At 43.2% G+C, this 26,395-nt stretch overlaps 1 protein-coding gene across 5 annotated transcripts in view; it reads right to left on the reverse strand.

The window, feature by feature from the left end:
• The window catches only part of SHTN1 (shootin 1), a 100,801-nt gene extending 74,449 nt beyond the window's left edge, over positions 1-26,352 (reverse strand). Inside the window, exons 1-3 of one of the 5 annotated variants that reach the window (XM_027063207.2) lie at positions 25,641-26,347; positions 11,294-11,346; positions 562-622 (exon numbers count right to left, since the gene is read on the reverse strand). In XM_027063207.2, the coding sequence (XP_026919008.1) occupies positions 562-622; positions 11,294-11,334 (102 nt within the window). In that variant the 5' untranslated portion in view covers positions 11,335-11,346; positions 25,641-26,347. Of the gene's footprint in view, positions 1-561; positions 623-11,293; positions 11,347-25,640 lie in introns of all 5 variants that reach the window. The other 4 variants (XM_027063206.2, XM_027063209.2, XM_053207361.1 and 1 more) reach the window with 4 other exon arrangements.
• Between the last annotated feature and the right edge of the window lie 43 nt (positions 26,353-26,395).

The following is a 26,395-nucleotide window of genomic DNA, read 5'->3' on the forward strand; positions in this document are numbered from 1 at the left end:
TAAATAAATTATGGTACGATCATATAAGAGAGTAAGATGGACAGCAATTAAAACAAATACTAACACAAATTAATATAAAAACAAATTAAAACAAATATACATCTCTACTGACATGCAAAAAATACACCGTTTCCTGGAAAGAGCAGGCTGCAAAACTAAATGCAAAGCATGGCTTTGCTTTTTGTGGACACACATATTGCCTACAGACAAAAGACCAAGAAAGAAAGACTATAAAACACTAACGCTGCCTTTTCTCAGAGTCAAGATAACAAGTAATTTTTGTTCTCCTTCGACTGTTCTACATAGTAAAATTTTTTCATAACAAGGGCAAACTGTCTTTTATAATAACATACTCATAAAACAATAATGCTCATTGCATTTGTTTGAAAATTACAGTAATGCCAGGACATTGTGGGGGGTGGGGGGCAAATGGGAGGACAATTCTTGCTTTCTTGGATACTCAATGCAGCGGCAACTAAACACAGGGGCCGTGCCTACCCACATAATCCCAAAACACAGTTGGGGTGTGTTTACAATAATTCCAATGAAAGGCTTACATACTTTTCTGAAATTCCTCCAGTTTTTTAACAGCTTCATCTCGTTCTTGCCTAATTTTGTCGCACTGAAATGAGAAAACACGGAAACGTTAAATTTTTATCATAAGCTTGCCTAATTTTGTCGCACTGAAATGAGAAAACACGGAAACGTTAAATTTTTATCATAAGCTTGGGAAGGCAAAAAAGAGCAAACTTACAAACAGTAACAATTTCATGAGAAGAAAACGAAAATTTAAAACCTTTAAGAAGCATTCATGGTCACATGGTACTTATTCTACTCAATCGCATGGTGTTTGTACCATTTGTATCTGGCCACTTTCCTCGGACCTTCTAAGATAATGAGTCATCCTCCTGCTCGTTACCTCCTCAGGAACGGACCCATTTAACATCCTTGAGTTCAAATCACTCTTTTAAGAGAATATATGTGCCTCTTTTTAAGTGGGTATTTGGCTAATACAGTGAACACCCCCCACATCTGCAGCTCAGATTCCCTGAAACTGGATAAGAACGATCTCTCCAGAACTATTCAGAACACCTGCGCACAACCGGAAGTGACAACACTTGAACACAAACTGCTGCCCTGCGTCCCTTGAAACCTTCACTCAGGGAAAAAGATATCCTTGCATCCTCAGAATTCTACAGAGAAGGTAGCAAATTAAAATAAGAGAAGACAAAATATTCCACAATAAGCATGTGTCATTGACAAACTATTTTTTAGGGTTTTTTGTGGGGTTTTTTTTTTGTTTTGGTTTTTAGAGAAAGAGAGTGAGTACAAGCTGGGGAGAGGGGCAGAGGGAGGGGGAGAGAGAGAGAGAGAGAGAGAGAGAGAGAGGCTTGATCCCACGACCCTGGGATCGTGAACCGAGCCGAAATCAAGAGACTTAACGCTCAACCAACTGTGCCACTCAGGTGCCCCAACAAATTTTTAGTTTTAAAAGGTGGGAGGACTCACTGAAAAGACTAGGAGGAGTAAGACCTTAAAAGGCAAAAATAACTTTTAAAGCATGAGGACCTTCCAGTGTGTCTGGTATGGAAACAAGCATCCCTTAGTTTTACAAGCCCTGAAGGTATTAATGCTATAAAAGCCTCACGTTCATTATGAGGACTGATGCGACTTACCCGTGAGTTTCACAAACCGGGTTAAGTATAACACATTTCAGAAAGATTTTCATCGTAGGTGTCTAAAACTTTAAAAAGTTATTTTTCACTATTAGAGTGAGAATTAATTTCTGAATTTTCTGGGACTACTCTAATACCATTACCAGAGGGTCATGTGAATAAAGCACAACTTTAAATTATATTTGAATCCTACCGTGCCAGATAAACATATTGGGATTTCATGCCTTTGGATATTTTCCATTTCAGTTTACAACGGTTAAAAAGTCATGATGCCACTGATAATTTGGAAAACCCAAATAAAGACAGTGAGATAGTCTCATCCATCAGACTGGCAAAAACGGAAAAAGTTTGCTCTCGGGAGTTAGAAAACCCTCACACGCTGCTGGTGGGAGTGCCAACTGGCATCACAAACTACCAAAACTGAAAATGCACGTACCCTGTGGCTCGGCAATTCCACTTTTTCTTTAAAGACTTTATTTGCAAGTAATCTCTACACCCAACATGGGGCTCGAACGCACAACCCCGAGGTCAAGAGTCGCATGCTCTTCCGACTGAGCCAGCCAGGCGCCCCTGAAATTCCACTTCTAGATTCTGTTACTGGAATCTCTAGTACAAGCCAATCTGTACATACATGTGCGACATTTGTAATAACAATAAATCATGGTGTTTTCACATAACACACTAGACACCAGTGACAGCGAATGCACGTAAGCTCTGTGTCAACATATACCGCAAAAGCCATAATGGCGAATAAAAGGACTCGGTGCACAAAAGAAAAAAAAAAAAAAGGACTTGATGCACATATACCAAAGTATACCTTAAGCGAATAAAATCACTTTGTATACTATGCTATAGTATACTATAAATGTACATTTCACAATACATATGGCATATATAAAACATATAAAAACACATAATAAAAGGACATGTACACAATTTATCATGGCAGCTGGCTCTTAAAACAAGGAGGGGAAGGGGCCCAGGGCAGAGCAACACGGGGGACCTTCGATTTTACCTGCAGCATTCTTTTTTAGTTAAAAAAAAAAAAACAACATTTAATTCTGTGAGGGCCACATTTGTTACATCAATCTCTGCCCTTTTCTGTGCTTTTAAAATATTTTTCTTAATTAAAAAAAATTAAGACATAAACAGTTCAGCCTTCCCCTTTAATGTCTTAGGAACTGAAACTTGAAAAAAAAAAAACCCAAAACCAAAAAACCTATGTCCATTCATTTGGGGAAAATCCATTCTGGCAAGAGTACACGGAAGAGGCACTGGTGCTAACTCAGCAAGGCTGTTTACTAAATCCTGACTTACACCCTCCCGAAGAGGGATCAGCCCAGACCATTTCCTTGAGGAGAAGGCATATTCTTTCATTAAGGTCTTCTTGAGGAATTTCTCCTCTGTGGGAGGGGAAGTAATGCCATCTAATTGAGTTTCAAGTTACAACTTAACAGATAAACTGCATTCATTCATTCATTCATTCATTCATTCATTTTGGTGTTTACAACTCTAAACACTAGAATTCTGGATTCTCAAATAAGCTTTGTTAGATCTTTCCCCAAAGGGACGGAACGCTTAGCTAGCCAGCTGTTTCAGGAATGTTCTTCTTGTTTTCTAGAATGAGGCTTCTGTTTCTGTGGAACTACCCCGCCACCCTGCCAGTCGGCACACCCACCTCCAACAACTCACAGTTTAGTCTAAATGAGCATAAGCGAAACATAATTTCTGACTAGACTTACATGCCTGAGTTATGATTGCCAAGTGAAATAGATCTGATGCTTTCTTTCGAGTTAACTTCATGTTTCTTAATCTGACATTTCTGAAAGGTATAACATGCCCTGTGAAAAACCATCTTCATCTAAGATTTGGCGCTTGGGCGTGCTGTCCCTGACTTAATACCACTTGGATTCTTCTATATCCCTCTCCAAGCTCCACCTGAAAGAATCAAGGTGAATTTAATTCTTCCCTAAATCAAAAACCAGGGTTGGGGCGCCTGGGTGGCTCAGTCGGTTAAGCAGCCGACTTCGGCTCAGGTCATGATCTCGCGGTCCATGAGTTCGAGACCCGCATCGGGCTCTGTGCTGACGGCTCAGAGCCTGGAGCCTGTTTTGGATTCTGTGTCTCTCTCTCTCTGACCCTCCCCCATTCATGCTCTCTCTCTGTCTCAAAAATAAATAAACGTTTAAAAAAAATCAAAAACCAGGGTTTTCACTGAGATATGAACATTAAACACGATAGCATTCTGCCTACTGGGATTTGAAAAAGACCACTGACAGACATCACACACAAACCACCCGTGCAGGTACCATTTACTGGTCATGAACCACACATGACAATTTTAGGTGGGCTTATACCCTTTCCCCAGAAGTAAAGCTTTATGCCCATGCTCTCCACTCATAAGGCCCAGGTAGACAGGCTTTGGTTAATAACAGGTCTCAGTATCACAGTCTTACTCTAATGTGCCAGGAACCGGTTTGTACCATCCGGCCATATGTTTTTAACACGACCCCTACAGGCATCACCAGGGGATTCAGAAGCGTCTCCCAAACCCAGCTGTATTCTAGCAGGGGTCTTCGTGTGGCTTTGCTTTCTATTTTCTGCAACCGCATTATGATAGAACTGGCAGCCACAGAATTTACCATCTGCTATGGATACTGAAAGGGGTGTGTGTTGCGGGGGGAGGGGGAATCTACACATGCGGCAAATGCAGCTGACTTACTCCAAACCAGAGCTGAACAAAATATGAAGGACGTACCCCTTTACTTAAGCAGAAGTCCAAATATCCACTTATTTTATCATTTTAGGTGAACCCCTAAAAATACCTTGTAACCTTTCTCTCATTCTACCCACAGAGGGAAGTTAGCAAGGATTCTGGGCCTTTTTGGGAGAATGTTGCGTCTTTATGTCCTGCAGAAGCCCCTCACCCACCCTACCCCTTCCTCTACCCTGCCCACACAGCTGCAGCATTTGTAGAAACTGTTTCTTTTTGTGTGAGAATTGCTCATGGAGACTTTGCAATAGCAACAGATGTTCCTGGGCCCACGTCACTTCATTATGATGCCCAACGACTCTCTGTATAGCCGGTGGCTGGGGTAGAACCCAGCAGCACGAGGGCTGACTGTGTTAAGCTAGCTGGATGACATGAGGTCGATTCTAGAGTCTCTATATTGGCTCTTTATGAAGTGGTGAATTAGCCAGAGGTTGGCCTTGCTGGTTTTGAATATTAGAGGCCCCGGCCTCAATGTGCGAAGGCCTGGCTCTGTTCCACGAACGTTCCTTGAGCCTCGTCCAGGCAGATACCTGGCTTCTGAAACGAAACCAGCATTTCAAAGCACTTGGCAGGATGATTCGCAGAGGTAAGTCTCTCCAGGGTGAACTGGCAATCCCTCCCTCCCCCCACCAAAACGGGCACCTCCCTTCCTTCTCCCTCACACATCAACTGTTTATACAACAGCATCTGCTTCACGGGGCTCAGCAGAAATACAGAGAACTGTGGTAGACACTAAGCTTTCTTTACATGTCGCTGTGTGTATATTTGAGGCAAGAAAAGTCCCAATTCTGAATTGTGTCTAACTTCCACTCACATAAACATTCATGTTTATCTCCACGGTACACAAATGCAGTGCAGGGTTGCGAGCCTAGACAGAAAGGCACGTCTGGGACCCAAGAAGGGCGCACACACACTGCACGCACACAACATCAACAAAGTAGACAATCCACTTAAGACAACTACCTTAGTTGACCGAATGAGACTTCTAAGCAGGTGTCTCCTGTAATCACCGAATGCCTCCATTTCCTTCCTCCAAGCACTGAACAAATTACTCCTACAGCACCCACACGTGCCAGGCACTGTGTTAAGCATGGGGGGGAATACGGGGGGCGGGGGGCACGTAACACACAGCACGCTCTCACGAAACCTGCAACCTACCCAGAAAGAAGCAATTCATAAAAACACTTGCTAGAATGAGACAAACGCTGTACAAGGGGAACACATGGCAGAGGCTATAACACCAGATCTGAGAAGGAGGCAGCCCTCCACCGTTTTTACTTATTTTTCTTGAAGTTCACTCCTTTTACGCCCAGTTACAACACTTAAAAGTTGAAGCACGCGCGGCAGCAGAACGGTGCCTATTTACCTGTTTTGGGATCTTTGGTGATGAACTTGGATAATGGTGGGGAGAGTCTTCCACCTGGGGAAGCTGGGCTAGAACGTGCCTGGGCTTCTCCTTAAACAACACAGTAACTGAACTCATTTCCCCTCACATGGGATTCCCCTCACCCTCCTTCTCTTTTGGTGGCGTTCTTTCTTCCAATTCAAAGTTCTTTCCCTCCAATTTTCACAGGCAATAAAGCAGTAGCTGCCCCCTGAAGCTGTCTTACAGCATTCTCCAAATTCTAGGTATTGTGTGTTCGATGGAAACACATGTCCTCAGAACAGAGATCCTTGCTCTTTGTTTCTGGATAGATTGCTGTTAATAAGAGACTCATTTTCACTTTCAAACTGCTAAGTAATTACTTTTTCTCTGGCACAACCACTTGCCACTCTGTTCTAAAGAAACTGCATGTATGTGGATGTATTATGCATGAACAGTTAGCATAATGGATGCATATCTCGCTCTTTAAAGTGGCTTCTTTACTGATTTTTTTTTAATAAAATACTTTGGGACCTTCACCTCTGAAATTTACACAAGAGAAAGAAATGCTAACAATAGAAAACAGGAGCCAAGATGCAAACAGTATCATATATCTGGCTTCTTGAAACATAAGTCTTGGAAAGTGTCTGTCTCATTCCCTTTCATTCATTGTTCCTGGCAAGCTGACAGAGCCGCCTGATGCACTGTGACAGTAGCTCATCCAAACGGCTTCTAATCAGCCACTTAAACATTTATTCATTTCAAAACTCAATCTCAAGACACAATATTAAATATAAATACTTACTGTTTAAAGGCAGACATTCTTCTATTATACACATTTCCTTCTTTTTACGCACGCACACACACACACACACACACACACACACACACACACCCGCCACCCTGAGAAATGTGAAAGCTATTCCATTAAAAGCTCAGTGAGGCTTCGCCCCCCCCATATAGGAAAAAACCCCAAACAATAATGACAAAGATCCTGAATGAGTCATAAGGAGAATGCCCTTCGACTGTGGAAGCATTAGAAGCATGACTAATGTGGTGCCTGATTCCCGAGCAAACGACCACATTTTATTTGACTGATCCCACAATACATCATCTTCTATTTGTCCATACCTCAAAAAAACAGATTTGGAAGGGTCGTGGGCTTCCACGTGACAGGCTTTCTTGCTCTTTAACATATCGTTGACAATGTCGTTTAGCAACTAGGCCAAAAAATTAGAGAAAGTAGCATCCTTTCCATAAAGGCACGTTTGGGACCCTTTTTACACTTTAACCCAACCCCATACAGCTTACTTGTACGCTCTAGAATATTTTGATAATAGTTTTGATTGAGAAAATGCGATCAGTACATAAGAAATACACACAGATATTTTGTTATAAAGAAGTAAACAATTCTGCTTGGGAGAAAGTTGGAGAAGACTTTGAAAAAAATAAGGGACACGTGAGCCAAGCATTAAGAGCTAGTAAGAGTTTGTCACACGGATGAGGGGAGGATCCTTATATTTTCGTCCTTTTCCCATCTCACCCCCAGGCCCCAGGCATTCACAGCACAATTTATCCGAGTTATTTGTCTACTTCCTGTGTCCCTCATTTGAGTTGTTTCACTCGAGAGTGGGACCTTTGTGTATTTTTCTTTATATACTCCAGGACTCAGAAGGCATTCAACAAAAAGTCTTCCCTCAAACAGATTTTGATTCCATCCTCACAGACAATGAGAAAAACCACAAAATGAGCAACATTCCATTTTTCTTAAATAAGGACACCTGCGAAGGAAAAGATCCTCGAAAGACTGGCCCACCCCTCCAGGTCTCTCCTCTTACCCTTGGCACACCTGTGCCAGAATCTACACGTACACACACTCACACACGTGAGTCTTCTGACATTACGATTCACTCGCTATTTAACTTTCAGTTTTTAAAAACTGAAACTGTACTTAAAAATACAGACCTATCGATGGTCGAGATAAACGATCCAGAAAAGTATGGAGTCTGATAACTGGCTGTGGAAAATTCATGAGCTAACAACAAAGAACTACAAATAAAACCAAGACCTTGGTGGAGAAAGTCAATCAGCTCCCGTAAGCTTACCTGCTTCAAAAAGAACATTTGTGGTCAGAAGACCCACATAGGAATCTAGACTCTGTCAAGCTCTCGGGGTCTGTTCTCTGCACTGGAGCTGACACAGAGCTGTCTGGAGTATTGGACAAGGAAGACAAGTGAGTGTGCATGGCCCATAGTAGCTTCTCAACAAACACAGCCGCTTAAGCAACTGCCGACTCTGAAGAGACATGACGTCTCTTGGAGGAGACTCCAAACAGAGCATAAAAATATCTTACCCCAAAAAAATCACACCCATTGTCTCTTCTCATTGATAAGGTTCGTGACCTAGCAACAAAGACAGACTGGATGTGGACACGAAGAAAGGAGAAACAACTTGCAATGTGTTTCTTTTGGTCCCTTCCACTTGTGCAAAATTCCCCTGGGTCAAATTAAATATGGCAAAAGGAGTTTTACTTTAATTTCCTCTCCTTGACTAATTTTAAACTCTGCTCTGGGTCTGCTAGGTAAGGATGGCCATGTGTATTTGCGGATAGGGATGGGACAAAGCTCACTCAGGCAGGCACAAGAAAGTGCTTTGCCAGAGAAAATGGTGTTCTCCATTTACCACCACCAGAACTAACGCTGCTTTTACTCATTCTGTGCTGCATAAAAGGCTTTTATTATATGCTTCCCTCCTTTGTAATACAGCCCCCCTTTTTTGGAAAAAAAAATTTCAATAATAAACCTGTTAGTCTTTTACCAGAAGATGAACAGAACGCGATGAACTTAAAACCACTCTATGTTGTTTTACCCACAACCACAGCGTTCCATACTGCTTCCATTTTTTTCTTCCTGTTTCTGTTAATAGTTATTTTTAAAGTATTAGAACAGAAGAAGGTCAGTAATGCATACAGATGTTACAAAAGTATCGGGCCACACTCTGTGTAGAGAAACATGGAAATAGTTAATGGGTGGGGGCGTCTGGGTGGCTTGGTCAGTTAAGCGTCTGACTCCGGCTCAGATCATGATCTCACAGTTCGTGAGTTCGAGCCCCACATCGGGCTCTGTGCTGACAGCTCAGAGCCCGGAACCTGCTTCGGATTCTGTGTCTCCCTCTCTCTCTGCCCCTCCCCCACTCACACACTGCCTCTCTCTCTCTCTCTCTCTGTCTCTCCCTCTCTCAAAAATAAACATTGAAAAAAATTGTTTAATAAAAACAAAGAAATAGTTAAAGGGCAAAAGTAATTTATAATCCTTCTTTTACCAAATGCATATTACCTATAATTCCACTTGGGCAACAGATGGTTCACTTGAAGCCTCACCACAGAAGGTGGCTCTCCGTGAAATAACCATCACCTCCACCACCAATAGATGTTTATAGAACATCTAGTATTTTGGGGGCAATGCTAGGTCTACATGTAAGCAACAATTAAAGGAGGAGAAGAAAAAAAAACTTATTCTTCTGCCTCTTATGTTATTCATTTTCTTCTATATTCTTCCTTCTCTGTCCCATGAAGACACTCGTTTGCTTTCTCTCCTCAGAACTTCTAGGTTAAGTCAAAGAGTTCTCCTGAATGAACCCTTCCAATGTGTCTTGTTCTTCCCCTCCTGGGCCAGGAATGCCAACAGAAGAGGCTCAACTGATAAAACAGGCTTGACTGATAACTTCTTGGCTCTTTCTCCCGCAGCTGGAAGATGGTTGGGTCTCTTGGGGAAAGATGCTCAAGCCACGTGGCCTAAGCAGCAGCCACTGGCTCCACCCCCAAATCACGGGGCTTCAGGGAACCAGGATCTAAGCACAAACTCCCTACCTGTCGGCATCCTCAGGACATCTGCGAATTTTGGTGGTTATTGTGTTGGAATTAGGAATCTTGTCGAACTGTTTTTCTGGAACTTTCTTACCACATGAGAGATTCATGCACCAACCACTTTCTGTCACAGAGATTTTCATCACCCCCATCTACCATTCCCTAAATCACCCGACGGAAGGAAGAGAAGAAACTCAAGATGTCACAGAACATCAAGGATTTATTTACAAATGAGCAAAGGAGCCTTAAAAGTAGGTGAAAAATAATGATCTAAAAATCCGCTTTTATATGAACTAGAGTTCATACTATTAATACCACTAATCATACAGGTAGCAAATTAATATGAGTGAAAATTTTAAATACCATTAAGAATCCAATAAATACCCTCAAATAGGCCACAAGTTTACAAACATTTGCCAATTGTCATTACTTATCTTATTCTCAAATGTTAAAGACAAGGTCTCATGATTTACAGCCATGATGACCATCTTCTTCAATAACCACAAACAACATGTTTTATGAATTTTCCACCACAGACATGTTTTGAAATATTCATTCTGTCAAACAAAGTAATTTCTAAGCATAAATTTTGTTTCTATCTAAAAACAACAGGGGTGCCTGGGTGGCTCAGTTGGTTAAGCGTCCGACTTCGGCTCAGATCATGATCTTGCAGTTCATGAGTTCGAGCCCTGCGTTGGGCTCTGTGCTGACAGCTCAGAGCCTGGAGTCTGCTTCAGATTCTGTGTTTCCCTCTTTCTCTGCCCCTCCCCCACTTGTGCCCGGTCTCTCTCTCTCTCTCTCTCTCTCTCTCTCTCTCTCTCCCAAAAATAAACTTAAAAAATTTTGAATAAAAAATAAAAATAATAATAAAGGACAGTTCTGCCCTCTGCTACTTTTCATTTTAATTCAGCACTCTCCCTTTTTTTTTTTTAATGCAGACCTCTCTTTTGTCCCCTCCTTAAATTTACAGGGTGAGGAAAAAAATATATAAATAAATATTCATAAATCTTAAATGGACCTGTGTGGAGACATATAGGTAAGTAGTTTATAAAGGTAAGTAGAATTCAATTATTTAAGTTTCAAAATAAAACTGCCAGAGCCCCTGAAAATATTCACCAGGCACCACCATCTTCTCAGCGAGTGATTTTCAACTTCCGGTATATTATTCACATTCTGAGAGGAAACAAGCATCAAAAAGGTTTATGAAAGATGGGCTAAACGACCAACGACTAATGCCAAAGAGTTCCCTCCATAATCTACCGCGTCTGAGCCCCAAAGATAAATGCCTCCCTTTCAATTCCATCACTAGATCCCAAATCTGGTTGTTAGGAAAAAGTACAGTTCTCGGGGGCACGGGATGCTTGGCCTGGTGCCTTGCGGCACATTTAGCCGTGTACTTAATCGCCCAGAGCAGCGCCCACTGTGGCATGCTGCTAGTCTTTACCATCTGGAGCCTGGAGTTGATATTAGCTTGAACCACACATGCAGGAGAAAAGAAAAAAGAAAAAAAAAAAAAACTCTCATTCGCATTTAACTGAAATTGGTGGCAGAACAATGCGCCATGCCGTCTAGGCTTTTACACATGGAAGAAAGGAAAGAAAGGGTAGAGTACAAACCTTCTCCTTTGTTTTCTGGTTCTCGGCTCGGAGGTCTTCATATTCACCTATGGCTAAAAGGAGAAAAAAGGAAAGCAGCATTATAACACTATCAGACGTTTACTGTAGGAAAACCCTGGATCCAATTAACCTCTGTGGTCTGTGTACTAGGTTGGGGGTGGGGCAGAGAAGAGGCCACAGAAGAGTCTCTGAAGACCATGGGGGAGGGGAAGGGGAAAAAAAAGTTAGAGAGAGGGAGGGAGGCAAACCATAAGAGACTCTTAAAAACTGAGAACAAACTGAGGGTTGGTGGGGGGTGGGAGGGAGGGGAAAGTAGGTGATGGGCATTGAGGAGGGCACCTGTTGGCATGAGCACTGGGTGTCGTATGGAAACCAATCTGACAATCAATTTCATATTTAAAAAAAAAAAGAGAGAGAGAGAGAGAGAGACCACAGCAGGTGTGAGCCCACCAGGCCAACTTTCGGCTCTCCCCAAGTCACAGAAAGACCTAGGAGCCATAAGTGACCTAGGACAAATCACTTCTCTTTGATGCTCAGCATTTGGGCCTGTGAGAGGAGACAGGTGGGTCCTCCGTGAAGTTCCTTCCAGCACTGTTAGTCTGTGGGGCTGTGATCAGAGGTTTCTTTTTAAAATCAGCCTCCAGAAAATAAAGTAGGCTTACACATTCGGTTCAGTGTCACACATCTGCTTTATTCACAAAGCACAAGATTTATGCCATGAGCATAAAACTAAGAACAACTATTTTCAGGCACTGCAAAGGTCATTGATTGGCAAGACATGACCAGATATCAGCCAGATTCATTTCACTACGTTGGAAAAATATGTGAACGGTTGGAAAATATTTCCAACTATGTGAGGAAACAGCAGCCTGTTATTGAAAATCCTCTACTGCCAGGAAAATAAAGTAGCCTGAACCTCCACATCCACCTTCTGGCCAAAGCACCATTCTTAGATATCCTCACGGTTGAGAATACAAGGTTCACAGCTCATGATGGGAGGAAAGAGCATGACCCACGATTAAGGATGGGATGAAATGTACACGGTGGGCCTAACAGAGCCGGTACCTGTTCCCAGACCAGCGCCCTGACTGGCGCCACAGAGCCAGGGCATGCCCAGATTGCATTTTTGTACTTTTACTTTAAAAACATTTTCATCGGGATGTGTCTACAAAAAGGTCAGTTGTTTGTTTTTTAAAGGACAGAGTTTCCTATTTCCATGAATAACCCAAAGATAGAAAAAAATAATCAGACATCAGTGGCTTCAAGAACATCCCAGATAATTTGGTCATTAAATCTAGGAGTGTAGGATTCTAACCACTGGAGCAGAGAACACCTCAAAAAACATACAATTCACATGGTGAAGTATATCCTCCATCAGTGATCCAAAGGGTTTAGAATAGCTAAGGAATCACAGGACCACAACCTTAACACCCAACCAAATGAACAAATATTTATGGGATTATACCACCAATGCCCAGAAGTTTTAGCGGCACTCTGTGACGCTCTAAATAAGAATTAATGGACAATTTTATTGAAGCCGAGAACAATCCTTGAGAATTAGCCCATAAAATAGCTGAATAGATACATGTAAAGATAACAGCCCTTTTTATAAAGAATTACATTTTCAACAGAAAAGACTGGAGTGACCACAGAATGAAGTCCTATGCACACCAGCTCCTCCTCAGCCTCCACCACACAAAACCCAACCAATGGGTATAAACTAAATTTGTCCTCAGTTATGAAAAATCAACAAAATGACCCCCTCCTTTTTTAACAGAAAGCAACAAAACTAAGAGAGTCTAAAAAGATGCACTTATGCATTGGGTAGTCTATGGTTGTGGTCCCAAATCTTATTACTGTATCTAATATTCTTTCAAAAACTAAATATATTTTACTGAGAGATTTTCGTTTACTTGACATTTAAAAGTATGTGCAGATGAAGCAGAAAAATCAAAACTGATTTACCACTCTTTTCTTGATGACCTACTTTATAGACGTACAAACAAACAATAAAAGGCTTATAAAACCATGATCTCATATTGACATTAAGAATTTTTTTCTATTTCAAACATTAGATAACAGCTTTGAAGCTTTTAAAAAATACCGATACTACTCTTCCATTTTCTGACCAATAGAATCCAGATGAAACACCGCTGACTCCCAACTACCCTTCATCTATCATGACTTAATGGAAACCACAGAAAATATGCTTTCTTGTGACCATGTGCAACTTACAAAAATAAAGCCAGGTAAAGGGAATGCAGAGGAAAAGTATAGGAAGAATTCAACCACTTGGCAATGGGAAGGGGGCTCCTGGGGGATAGGGGATTAACGGAGAGAAAAACATTTACTTATATTTTTATTTCTTTGAAGATAAAAAACCAAGCTCACTGCCCTAAATAAGATTTACATACATACACACACAAACCCCATAGCGAATACACATGTAACCAACCCTAACCTCAGCGAAACTGGCAAAAATTGAAGTGACCTATATTATTCAGCTACTTCTTCTCTGGCAATGCTAAAGGGTCACAGAGAAAGCCTTCTCTTTGTTTCAGAACTGGCTCACTGGGAATTTTTGAAGTGAGTCACACAGCTCAAGTGATTTGATGATACAGATCCTCCAAAGCTTGAAGTAACCTGGTACAAAAGTAGATATTAACTTGACCAATGCTCTGCCATCTGAAAGACATCCACAGCTTAGGAAGACTTCATCTCTTGGGTTTACAGGTACAGTTTATTTCACTGTACTATTAGGTCATATAACAGTAATTAAAAAGTGCAGCCAAGGGACACTGGTCTATTTGGTGACTCTCTCTGAATCTCAGATTCCTCATCTGAAGAATAAGAATAATTATCATACATCTTTCTTATAGTGTTGTGATTAGGAGTTAAGGTAAGAGGTAAGAGTACCTTAGGTATATTACGTGTTCATTACATGTTAGCCATGGTTATTCTTAGGGATACAGCAAAGTATATCAAATCCTGCAACCCCCACCCTCCACCAAATAAAAGGAGGAGAAAGGGAAATAACAATCAATGGTACTGTGTTGTAGTTATAAAAAAAAAAAAAAGGGAAGTTGGCAAAGTGGCGGAAGCACGTCTGGGAGCTGCACTTTTCAATCCTGGCTGCACATTAGGATCACCTGTGGAGCTTTTAAATCATACAGATGCCTAGCCCCCTCTCTGCCCACCCCAACCCAAGATTCTAATTTAACTAGTTTAGGGTGGACCTTGGGCACCATATTTGTTTTAGAAAGTGAGCACCCCAGGTGATTCTAATGTGCAGCCAGGGAGGGGAATCGTTACATAAGAGTACAGAATGGAAGAAAAAGGGGGATGTGGAGGAAACAAGGAGAATCTCAGGCAGAGCACGTGTTTCAAGAATCATGCTGGTTTTCTATTTCCCAACTCCCTAATACCAAGAAAGGGAGTTTTCTCTCCAAGCTGCAAATCATGATACAGCCGGCCCAGAAAGCTGATAAAAAGACTTAGCTGTTTCAGAGGCATGACACTTAAAGTTCGTAACTACAGGCCAATAACACCTCTGGCTAGGATGGATAACAATCATGGTTTGCCTGGGACTTTCCCACTTTAGACTGAAGAGCCCTGTGTCCCTGGAAACCTCTCAGTTCCAGGCAGATTAATCACCCCATCTCAGGGATAAGCACCAGAACAGTCCTTCCAACCAATACCTTCTAGGCCTGTAGTGTCAAATACGGAGTCACTAGCTACATGTGGCTGCTTACATGTAAATTAATTAAAATTAAATAAAACTTAAAATTCAGTCCTTCAGTTACACTAGCGGTATTTCAAGTGCTCAACAGTTACACGTGGCCAGTGGCTATCACACTGGACAGGAGGCACAGAACATTTCCATCCCAGCAGGGAAGTTCTACTAGACAGTATTATTCTGGCCATCTCTGTCCAGATACCCTATAAGCACCTCACACTCTGTATGTTAGAAAGTGAACTCATCAAACTCCCTTTTCACCAAAACTTCCTCCTTCCTGTATGCATGATGTCCTAGATGGGATCATGTACCTGGTCTTCAAGCTAGTACCTCAGAATCATCCTTGATTCCTCTCATTCTTCCACCTTCCAACAGATCATGAAAATGCTCCCATCGCCTAAAAAGTCTCTCCAATCTGTCCTTCCTCTAAAGTATCTCTCCCCTGATTCTAGTCCTCAATAATGGTAAAACCCTCTAGCTTTCCTCTATCCCAAGTTCATTCTTCACAAAGTAGATAGTTAGCATAGTAACAAAGCAACCTGGTTTACATCATTCTTGGGTTTAAAAGCACCCAATGACATTAGCTTTACAACCTGGGACACCAATTCCCACTCGTGCCATTCAGTCTTAGAGACCACCACTCAATCCATCACACCCCAAGTCCCAATGCCTCCCTGACCCCTCTAAGACCTTTCATACCCAGGTGCCTTTATAAACAGGTTTCCTTTGCCTGCAAGGTCTTCTCCTCCTTATCTTCCCTATGTGCTCCTTGACAATGCAATTCAACTGTCACTTCCTGTAAGAAACTCTGCCTACATACCTAAGACGAAAATCAACATGTGTATTTATAATATACTACCAGAATACACTGTTCATGTATCTCTACTAGAGCATCTATGTATAACGTTATAAATTATCTGAACATAAGCCTGTTTTCTTGTCTTCTCTCCCATTCGATTCATTGCTATAGACCTCACACCCAACAGAATATGAAGCAGAGTTGGTACCTATGTTGACTGAAAGGCTGGTTCATAAAAGTCTGGGATGTGGAGGAATTAAGTCAAATACCAATGTCCCCATCTTTTTTAAATGTTTACTTATTTATTTGAGAGAGAGAGAGAGAGCACGCACGTGAGCAGGGGAAGGGCAGAGAGAGACAGAGGGAGTCAGCAGATCCAAAGCGGGCTCTGTGCTGACAGCAGAGAGCCCAATGCGGGCCTCAAAGTCACGAACTGCAAGATCGTGACCCAAGCCAAAGTCAGACACTTAACCAACTGAGGATCCAGGTGCCCCTAACGTCCCCATTTTAAAAATGAAGATACACCGGGCACCTGGGTGGCTCAGCTGGTTAAACATTTGACAGTTGATTTAGGCTCAGGTCATGATCTCACTGTTCATGAGTTCCAGCATGGAGCTTGCTTGGGATCCTCTCTCTCTCTAATAAATAAACTTAAAAAAGAAAATAAAAATGAAGATACAAATGCACAGAGAAGTCAAATCCTGCAGTAAGAAATATTGGAGGCAGGACCAGTCTACTGATTTCCAAAGTCGTTCATGTAAAAATCATTACTGAGCATTACTGCGTGCGATGTGTTAAAACACCAGACCAGAAATAATCCTCTAGGGTGAGGACTGTGTCTTATGCATACAGATGCCCACATCCAGCACAATGCCTGACATACAGCAGGCACTTGATAAATGTGTGTTAAATTAAGGAAGAAGGAAGAATGGATCTAGTTCTTCACATGAACAACTTGTGAAAAAGCACATACTACCCCCCCCATATTAAAAGGGTCTCTTACATCACATGTTACAACAAGATACTTAATAAAAGTGAAGCTTTAAATAGCCATCAAATATACCCAGAAAAACACTGCCTCATAAGATCTTTTAATGGAGATTCTCATCCATTAAGTCTGCATCTCTGAGACTCATGGAGCCTTGAAACACCTCTTACTAATGGGGAACGAGGACATGAGTCATAAGAGATAATGTTCAATTAGGACATTATTCCCTCCTGCACACATGCCAATGGGTCCTCTCCTAGAGCCAGAGTAGAAAGAGAAGTCATTTATACCTCCCTTGTTAATTAAAGCATTAGAACAGTCAGAGAAAACACTGCTGGAAAACCTGATCAAAAAACAAAGATGACAGATTTCACATCTGAAAAGAAATTATGGCAAACCCGAAACGTATGCATTACTTGGTAGAACACACGGTTCAGTGTTAATGAATTAATGATGCTTAAGAAGTACCCTCAACGAACTACAGTAATGACTTCAAATTAACCAAGAGAAAGAGAGGAAACTGAGCATGTTTAAAATACATGCATAAGTCTGGTCTCCAGTCTGGCACGGAGCTTTGATGTCAATACTCCTGTCCTCCCAACAACAGAAAACCTCAACACACCAAAAGTCAACGACTCTTCTTAGGTCCATCAGAGAACGGAGATCACAGGGCAAACTGCTCTTCCAAAAATTAGAGAGATGGGCAAGATACAGACAATCACAACTTACGGGAGCAGAAGCTGAGGTTCAGAACCTCATCACCAAAGAGCGCCAAGACAGGAAAACCTAAGCAGTGGTTGGCAAATTGCTGAAGGCTCACTTCTCACAAGTTTGAGAGCTAAAAACTCCAGTGGGTAGGCCACTCTTAGGAGGGCCCCAACCTTTTGTGAGTTTTACACCCAGGAGGGCTACCAAGTCCTCACAGTAAACATCAGAGGAAATTTCCCTACTACTTTAGGCGGGGGAAGGGAGAAGGTGCCATGTTGAAATGTGCCCAGAGCCTTAGCAAGGCCTGCCCTTAGGAAAAATCATTTCATCAGAGCCTAAGAGACTTGGAGGAAGATAAGAGCCAACTCCAGCCCCCTCTGGCATGCCTGTCTTACCTAAGGAGAAAAAAACAAAACTGAGAAGCACAAGTGAAAGTCGCAGCCCAAGGGGACAGGCGCACGAGACCCTGAGACCCCACGGGGTCCTGAGACCCCACAGGACCATCGGAGGCTTCCCCTCCCGCGTACCCTACCCCGTGAATATTTAGAGCAGAGTTGTTCCTAAGTGCCAAAACTTGGAAGCAACGACCATGCTTACCCACAGGTGAATGGATAAACAAACTATGGTACACCCATACAAGTATTATTTGGTGATAAAAAGAAATATCAAGTCACAAAAAGACACAGGGGAACCACCATACGTGCATATTGCCCAGTGAAAGAAGTCAATATAAAAAGGCCACAGACTATATGATTCCAGCTCTATGACATTCTGAGGAAAGCAAAACTACGGAGCCAGTAAAAAGATCAGGAGTTCTGCCAAGAGTTCAGGGGTAAGGAGGGAGTGATGAACAAGTAGACCAGAGGGAATATTTGGAGGAGTGATACTTCTGTATGATAATGTGATGGTGGGTATATGTCATACATCTGTCCAAACCCATAGGACATATAACATAAAGAATTAACCCCCATATAAACTCTGGACTCCAGTGAATAATACCTGGTCAATACAGCTCATCAATTCTAAGAAATGCACCACACTAACTCAAAATGATAGTAACAGAAAAAACTGGGGGTGAGGGAAGGTGAGGGGCTATGTGGAAATTCTCTGTACTTTCTGCTAAGGTTTTCTGTAAACCTAATATATATACGTATGTGTGTATACATACAGCCTATATATATATATATATATATATATATATATATATATCACAATCATACTCTGATTTGTGCCATACAGGATTCGAGATAGAATCAAGTCACTGAAAGGATCCTAATATATTACTGTTTATTGTGCCATATAAAAATTCCAGAACTCATGCTTTAATACTTAAAATATTTAATATTCAGCACGGTAAGCAGACAAGAATGAAAGCCATGTTCCTCCTGGATTTTAAAGCCAAACGTTGTTGTATAACAGAATAAAATCTACAGGACAACAAAGTTTAAAATATACCTACTTTTTGGGATCCACTTTTGAAAATTTTTCCCACAGCTGTACTTACAGATACAGGTGTACAAGGATGTAAGCAGCATCTTTATTTTAATAAACTTCAATTTTGTAAACTTTAGATTTACAACAAAATCGTAAAGAGAGTACAGAGAGCTCCCATATGCCCCACACCCAGTTTCTCCTATTATTAACATCTTACATTAGTATTGCACATTGATTACCGCCAACGGACCAATACTGACACATTATGAAGGAAAGTCCATACTTCAACTATATTTCCTTAGTTTTTTTTTTAATTTTTTTTTTTCAACATTTATTTATTTTGGGGACAGAGAGAGACAGAGCATGAATGAGGGAGGGGCAGAGAGAGAGGGAGACACAGAATCGGAAACAGGCTCCAGGCTCTGAGCCATCAGCCCAGAGCCTGATGCGGGGCTCGAACTCACGGACCGCGAGATCGTGACCTGGCTGAAGTCGGATGCTTAACCGACTGTGCCACCCAGGCGCCCCTATATTTCCTTAGTTTTTACCTAATGTTCTGTTTTTCTTCCAGGATTCCATTCAGGTACCCTGTTACGTTTAGTTGTCATGTCTCCTTAGACACCTCTTGGCTGTGACAGTTTCATATACTTATCTATAAATATTTCTATATGTAATCATCTAGATCTAGATTGGGCAAAACATGAATCCATACTGATGTCTAGTATCTATTGCCCAAAGCATTATTTTTAATAGCAAAGACACAGAAACACAGAGATGTCCATCGAGAGGACATTAACTACATTGGGGGAAATCTGGAGAGTGCAACACTATCCAAATCAATTTTTAAAGATTCAATTCTATATGTACTGATAGGAATTCCATAATACATACTAAGTGATTAACTACATATGTGTGTTCACGTGCACAGTTTTTGAGAGGAAACACAACAAAAAGTTCACAGTGTAACTCTGAGGAATGGGAAGGGGGTGAGAGCGTGTGTGACCAATGGGACGGCACTGCCCTCAAAGAGGAACACAGTATTAGGTATCACAGTGGTCTGCGGCCTCCAAAGGATCACAGCACATTAAATGATGTACAGTATGGGGCGCCTGGGTGGCTCAGTCAGTTGAGCGTCTGACTTCGGCTCAGGTCATGATCTCGTGGTCTGTGAGTTCGAGCCCCACATCGGGCTCTGTGCTGACAGCTCGGAGCCTGGGGTCTGCTTTGGATTCTGTGTCTCCCTCTCTCTCTGCTCCTCCCCTGCTCACACTGTCTCTCTCCAAAATAAATAAAGATTAAAAAAATTTTTTAAAGATGTACAGTATATCCACCGTATTAAAATTTCATGGGGAGAAGAAGAGTTGGGGGGAAAATGTCTAAAAAGACTCCTTAGGAGAGTAGAATGAAATAAAGATTAAGAAACAATGAATCAGAGGGAAGAGTTCATTGTACTTTTCATGCTATATGCTTATTTTTTCCTAAATAAGCAGATGTTTATTTTTAATTCAATTTAAAACAAAAGTAAGATTGAACGACCCAGCAGACATCTTACATGAATGATGAAATTCTGACTGCCAAGACGTAATTCTTCAGCCCGTGATGAGCATCCATCTCATGGAGGGTTGCCCATTTGGTGCCTCTGAGATGGTAGTTCACAAACTTTAGGAGGAAACTGCATTTTTAGGGTTTACAGCCAACACCGAATGTCCCCCAAAGTCTAAAATACTTACTATCTGGCCATTTACACAAAAAGTCCGCTGACCGCGGATCCACAGTATGTTCACTTAAAAACTTTTTTTGGGTGCATTCATACAGTGGAATACTATTCAGCAATGCAAATAAATGAACTACAACCACACACGATGCTGATAAATCCCACACGTAATGAGCGAAAGAAGACACAGCAAATAATGCATCCTGTATGATTCCATTTAGCTAATCTTCAGAGACTGGCAGAACTTACCTTTGGAGACACAAATAGCATCGGGGAAAGGCAGGTGAGAAGGATTGGGAGGTTATGAAGGGGTTTCTGGAAATGTTCTGATTTAAGTGTTGTTAGAAGCACTTTTTTTTTTCAATAACTCATTGAGATGCTCATTCCTATTTCGTGCACTTTTCTCACTCTAGGTTATATTTTGTTGTGAAAGCCAAACATCCTAAGTGTCGATTTTACAAAAAACATACCCAGATGAAGAAAAATAAATTTACCAGGCCTCTTTTCATCAATAAGTAAGAAAGTGCGTACGTACCCCCATTATTCAGAGACCGGTGGCCCCCCGGACCACACTTGTAAAAATAGTGACGTGAGGCCAAGTTTGCACTTGGTACCATGGCAACCGTTTAATCCCAAACTGCTTTCTACTGACTGACTTTGTGTGTATCCAAGACCGACAATGCTTCAGCTTTTCCTGACTGATACAGTCACGGCAGTAGGCAATCCTTTGGGCCCCTTTTGTCGAAATAATGCTCTAGCTACTTTGTGGCCTAGAAGTCAAGGCAACGCTGGGAGCTCTTTAATGACTAACTCAGCTCTAAGACTAAGCCTGGCTAAATTCCCATCGGAAGCTTAAGCACTATCGCTATAGTCTTGGAGAAAATGATAGCTCACTCTAAAGATGAAATGTTACCTTGCTTTAAAGCCCATTATCTTACTTTCCGATAGTGTTTTCAGTCTGCTTGGCGTGGTTGTGGTCTCACATCGTAACATCATTAACTGTTGGGTATGATCACACCCTTCAAAACTTCCTCGCCAGGTTCCAAGTGACATGGCATTACTACCCTGACCAGTGTAGTGGACGTCTGTTGTGTCTGCCCAACTTGCAACCCGCCCCCCTTTCTGGTAGTGGTACACCATTCTTGTTTGGACAACCACTCCGATCCGCTGGCCTTTGTGGGGGCTGCCAATCAAGGTGCCCTGCCCTGCCCTGCCCAAAGGACTTAAACCCGTGACCCAAACTCTGCCAACTAGACACTCTTCCTGGAATTCACATGCCTACCACCATCTCTAGGCTAGGAACTCCTCACCAGCAGGGACAAGGTTTTATTCATCTCTCCAACTCTGATGCCTAGCACAGTGCCTGGCTATGAATATTCAATGCGCGTGGGACGAATAAATTACGGAGGAAATCATGTACCTTAAACAAATGCTGAGCTAAGTCGATCATTTCCCAGCAGAATTCGGGAGGGAGAGCAAATCGTACGATGTTTTGTAAGGGAAATGTCCACTTTAGTAGCTAAGAAATATGCATCGGAAATAGTATCCCAAGTTGCCATTTGTCAGTGCATTAAAGATGTCAATCAGTCCAATAAAATAAAGCTCCAGAAAGGACAAAAAGAGAATTACCTCATTACCTCAACATCTGCTTGAACATAAGCAATCACACACTGGCTAATTTTTTTCAAGGGACATAATATAACTTTCTAGAAAGACATAATATAGCTAATTATACCATTCACTAGAAGGGAACATACAATGTTTTGAAGTAATTCAGAAGTGGGTGTGATTTATAAGACATAGAGCCGAGGGAATGGTAAGTATAAATTAGAGATTGTTCGTATTATGACAGACTCCGTCATTACATTTCACAACTTTTGTCAAAAGCAACCTTATTCACCACACCACCGCAGGCTTCACATTAGGGAAGGCTGGGTCAGTTCTGCCATTCAGAGTAGATAGGAATCTTCTTTCTGAACATACTCCCGAGGAACGGGTTCAAATTTTTGACCAAAAATTCACTAACGAAGAAATGAGATGAGGAAGCCAATAACCTTGTAAAAAGATTGCAAACCTCACTAAGAACCTCACTTAATTTTTCTAACGGTGCCCTGTTTGTTCATCAGACTGGCGAAAATGAAGAAACTCATCGGGCTGTCACAATTAGTAAAGACCGAGGTTGGTCAACGGTGACAAGTGGGGGGGGGGGGAATGGACACTGCCGGGGGGGGCCAGGTGAACTGGTACAACCATTTTTGGGGGCACCTTGATGACGCCCAGCAAAACTTTATGTCTACCACGGGGCACCTGGGTGGCTCAGTCAGTTGAGCATCCGACTTTGGCTCAGGCCACGATCTCACAGCTCGTGGGTTCGAGCCCCGCATCGGGCTCTGTGCTGACAGCTCAGGGCCTGGAGCCTGCTTCACATTCTGTGCGTCCCTCTCTCTCTCTGCCCCTCCCCAACTCACAATCTGTCTCCCTCGCTCTCAAAAATAAATAAACATTAAAAAACAAAAACTTTACTTGCCCTCTGATCCAACAATTCCATTTCTAAGAATGTATCCTACAAAAACAATGTGTAATTGCACACATCTGTGTGGTTATTTGATTCATAACTGTCTACTAGACAGTAAACCTGGTGGAGAGCAAGGAATGTCTGTTTGGTTCACTATCTACACCGAAGGCCTCCCACTTGGGCCTCATTCATGGTAGGTACTTGGTAAGTATTTGTTAAAGGAATACATGAATATGTTTATACAGGGTTGAAAAAGGAAACTAGAGTGTTCATCGGTAATGGTTTTTCTTGTCCGCATTAAATAGGAGTAGTGGAATTATTCACCATGTTAACAGGGATTAAAAATATATTGTCTATTTTCAAAAATAAATCACACATACCATCAGCTTACAAGATTAATGATCTTAGGGGCAAGAGCCCAAACACCTAGTTGCCTGTTCATCTACCTCAAACTCCCATCTTCCCAATTAATTCCATGGGTCAAACAGCAGTTAAATGCCCTTGAAATAAGTCCTTTGTTATCACAGTCTATGATCCTATGACAAATAAATGGTCTGATGTTGAGATGGGCTGAAAAAAATCCCAACACCCATGTAACCAGACTCAATCCTTAAAAAAAAAAAAAAAAAAAAAAAGTGCACCTTTTAAGACACAAATTCCAAAGCCTAACTGTTCTGCCTTTGATACGCCCATCATCAAGGAAATACATCCTCTAAAAATACCAAACCATAGATTTGTTTTCCAATATCTGAGAAAGAGCCAAAAACTTAAGAATCCTCCCTTTTTCTCGGCTCTCAAATCCAACACAGAGATAGAGAATGTACTCCCAAATCAAATATAAACAACTTGTGGATTTTCCGCATTGTTAATCTACCCTTGAAATTATACTCAGAATAAAAAGGAGTGAAGTTTTTTTATTGCATCATTATTTGAAAACCAACCATCCATCAAGAGCTCTGATATCCAACTGACAGATATTACCAATGACGAAAGCTCCAACTGTCTAGAATCCCAAGTACTATGTTACTGGGGGAAGAGCGCTATTAGAAATAAAATACTAACAGAATCCAGCCCCTCAACTAAGCCACTTGAGAAATGTCAGATAAGGGCATTTCACCCACCCACTGGATTCACCGATGCTTGTGACTTTATGAACTAAGGCTAATTTAGGATGAGAGTCGAAGGTGCTGGGAAAGGCCATTAACATTTATCCAATGGTTTCTAGACGCTAGATACAACAAAGGAAATGGGTTCTGTCCATTTCAGTGAGGTAATAATTTGCCCAAGATCACAGGATTGGTAAACAATCGTGCTGAGATTTGTTTCCAGGAGTGTGAATTCCAGAGGGGTCCACACACCCTTGCGAATGGTATGTCTGTGGTTTCAAAAGAGCAACAGGTGCACAGAACTGGGCAGGGCCCAATAAAATCATCTGGTTTAGCCCATGCCTTCAGTCAGGTAAGGCATTATCACCGCAAGACCCATGGAAGGGAAGAGCCTTGTCAAGTTGAGCCAACAGAAGTGAAAGAGTGGAGAGTGAACAGCAGGATTAGACTCAGAGCAGGCCCCCTTCCACTATGTGGCCATGTCACCAAGTGATTCAGAAAAGCACAAGTTCCTACACGTTTTTACTTCCTAAATCTGTGCGGTTCCTCGCTTTCTTGACCCACATTCTCGGGCCACCTTCGGGCCGGATAATAACAGTAATTGTAAACGTAAAGAGTGTTGAACTCACACTTGATCGCTAATTTGGCTTTGTGGCCAAGTGCAGTAAGAGGTGAAAATTATTGATTAGAACAGTTCTTTACCAGGAGGTAATCCCCAGGCGAAGTGTGGAAATGCATGCACAGGGCCTGGCTCTCCTGACTAGAGCCAAGTCTGAATTCAGGAAGCCCAACACAGGCAGGGTGTTGGCTCACTGACTAATAAACTGCTAAAAATGGTAAGTGGTCAAACACATCGGGGCCTGGAATTGTGGCTGGGGAAGGAAAGAGGAACTAGCCCGAAGGGGGCTGAAAAGCAGGGAAGGCTGCGTAGCGGCAGCGCGGCAGGCCTCCCAGCGCCAATGTGCAAGGGTGGGGCCGAGGCTGGGGAGCGCGGCCCGCGGAGCTGCCCAAACCGCCTCCTCCCGAGACGTCCGGCCCACCCGCTTCTCCCGCGTGAGGTGGTGCCGCGTCCGCCCCAAATCTCGGCCCCTTCCCCCCACCCCAGAGGGCCGGGGAGGGCTGCCCGCACTGCCGGGCCCGACACGCGCTCTTGACCCTGGGCCCCGGGCTCTCCTTAGACGCGCGGGACGCGGAGGACGCTCCCGCACGGGTAATGGGGCTACGGGTGTGAGCGCGGCAGCCGCGACACCGCCCACCCAGCCTGCCGCAGCCGCGACCCGGCGCCCGGGAGCCGTCCCCGCCCACGGGCCGCGGCTGCCCGCACCTGGCGGCCGCGCGCCCGCCTACCTTGTTCCTTCAGGCTGGTGATGAGCTGCAGCTGCTTCTCCTCGTCCGAGCTGTTCATTTTGGCAGGTGGGGCCGGGAATAAAGGAAAGGAGGGAGAGGCGAGGGGTGCAGCGGGGGGGAGGGGGAGGAAAAGCAAGATGCCGGTGGCGTGCGGCTGCACTACCCGGAAGTTGGGTCTGCTCCCGCTCCTCCTCCTCCTGGCGCGGAGCGCGCGAGTGAGATCATCCCCACGCACCTACTCGGCGGCCGCCGCGGTTGCACCTGCGGGCGGGCGGTGGGGCGGGGTGGGGAGGGCCGGGCAAGAGGTGGGGCGGCGGAGGGAGCGGCGGCCGCCCGGGGCCCCAGCCGGTGCCAAGCCTTCGGCGGCCGCTGCGCCTCGCCTTCCCCCCCGCGGAGGTCGGCGCCGCAGGATGCGCAGTCGGCGGGGCGTGGGACCCGCGGGTGTGCCCTGCGGCTCGCTCCTGCACCCCTCCTCCAGCCCCGATCCCCCGGACACGGCAGGGGGACAAACCGGCCTTGGGGCTGCGGCGTCCCTGGAGACAGCACTTTGAACGCTACCGCGGGCCGCCCCCCGCGAGCCACCAAAGGAGAGCGGGATGTGGTGGGCAGTAAAACCACCCAGGCTTCAACTCCGTTCTCATCCAGTAGAGTCTGGGGGCGGTGTGGGAAATCGGGTGCCCGCAGGAGCAAGCTCGGTGTGCACGTTTTGCACCTTGAAAAACAGGCAGGGACTGAAACCGGCCCGGTAAGGGAAC

Source organism: Acinonyx jubatus, chromosome D2 (assembly GCF_027475565.1).
Source record: "Acinonyx jubatus isolate Ajub_Pintada_27869175 chromosome D2, VMU_Ajub_asm_v1.0, whole genome shotgun sequence".
Taxonomy (NCBI): domain Eukaryota; kingdom Metazoa; phylum Chordata; class Mammalia; order Carnivora; family Felidae; genus Acinonyx; species Acinonyx jubatus.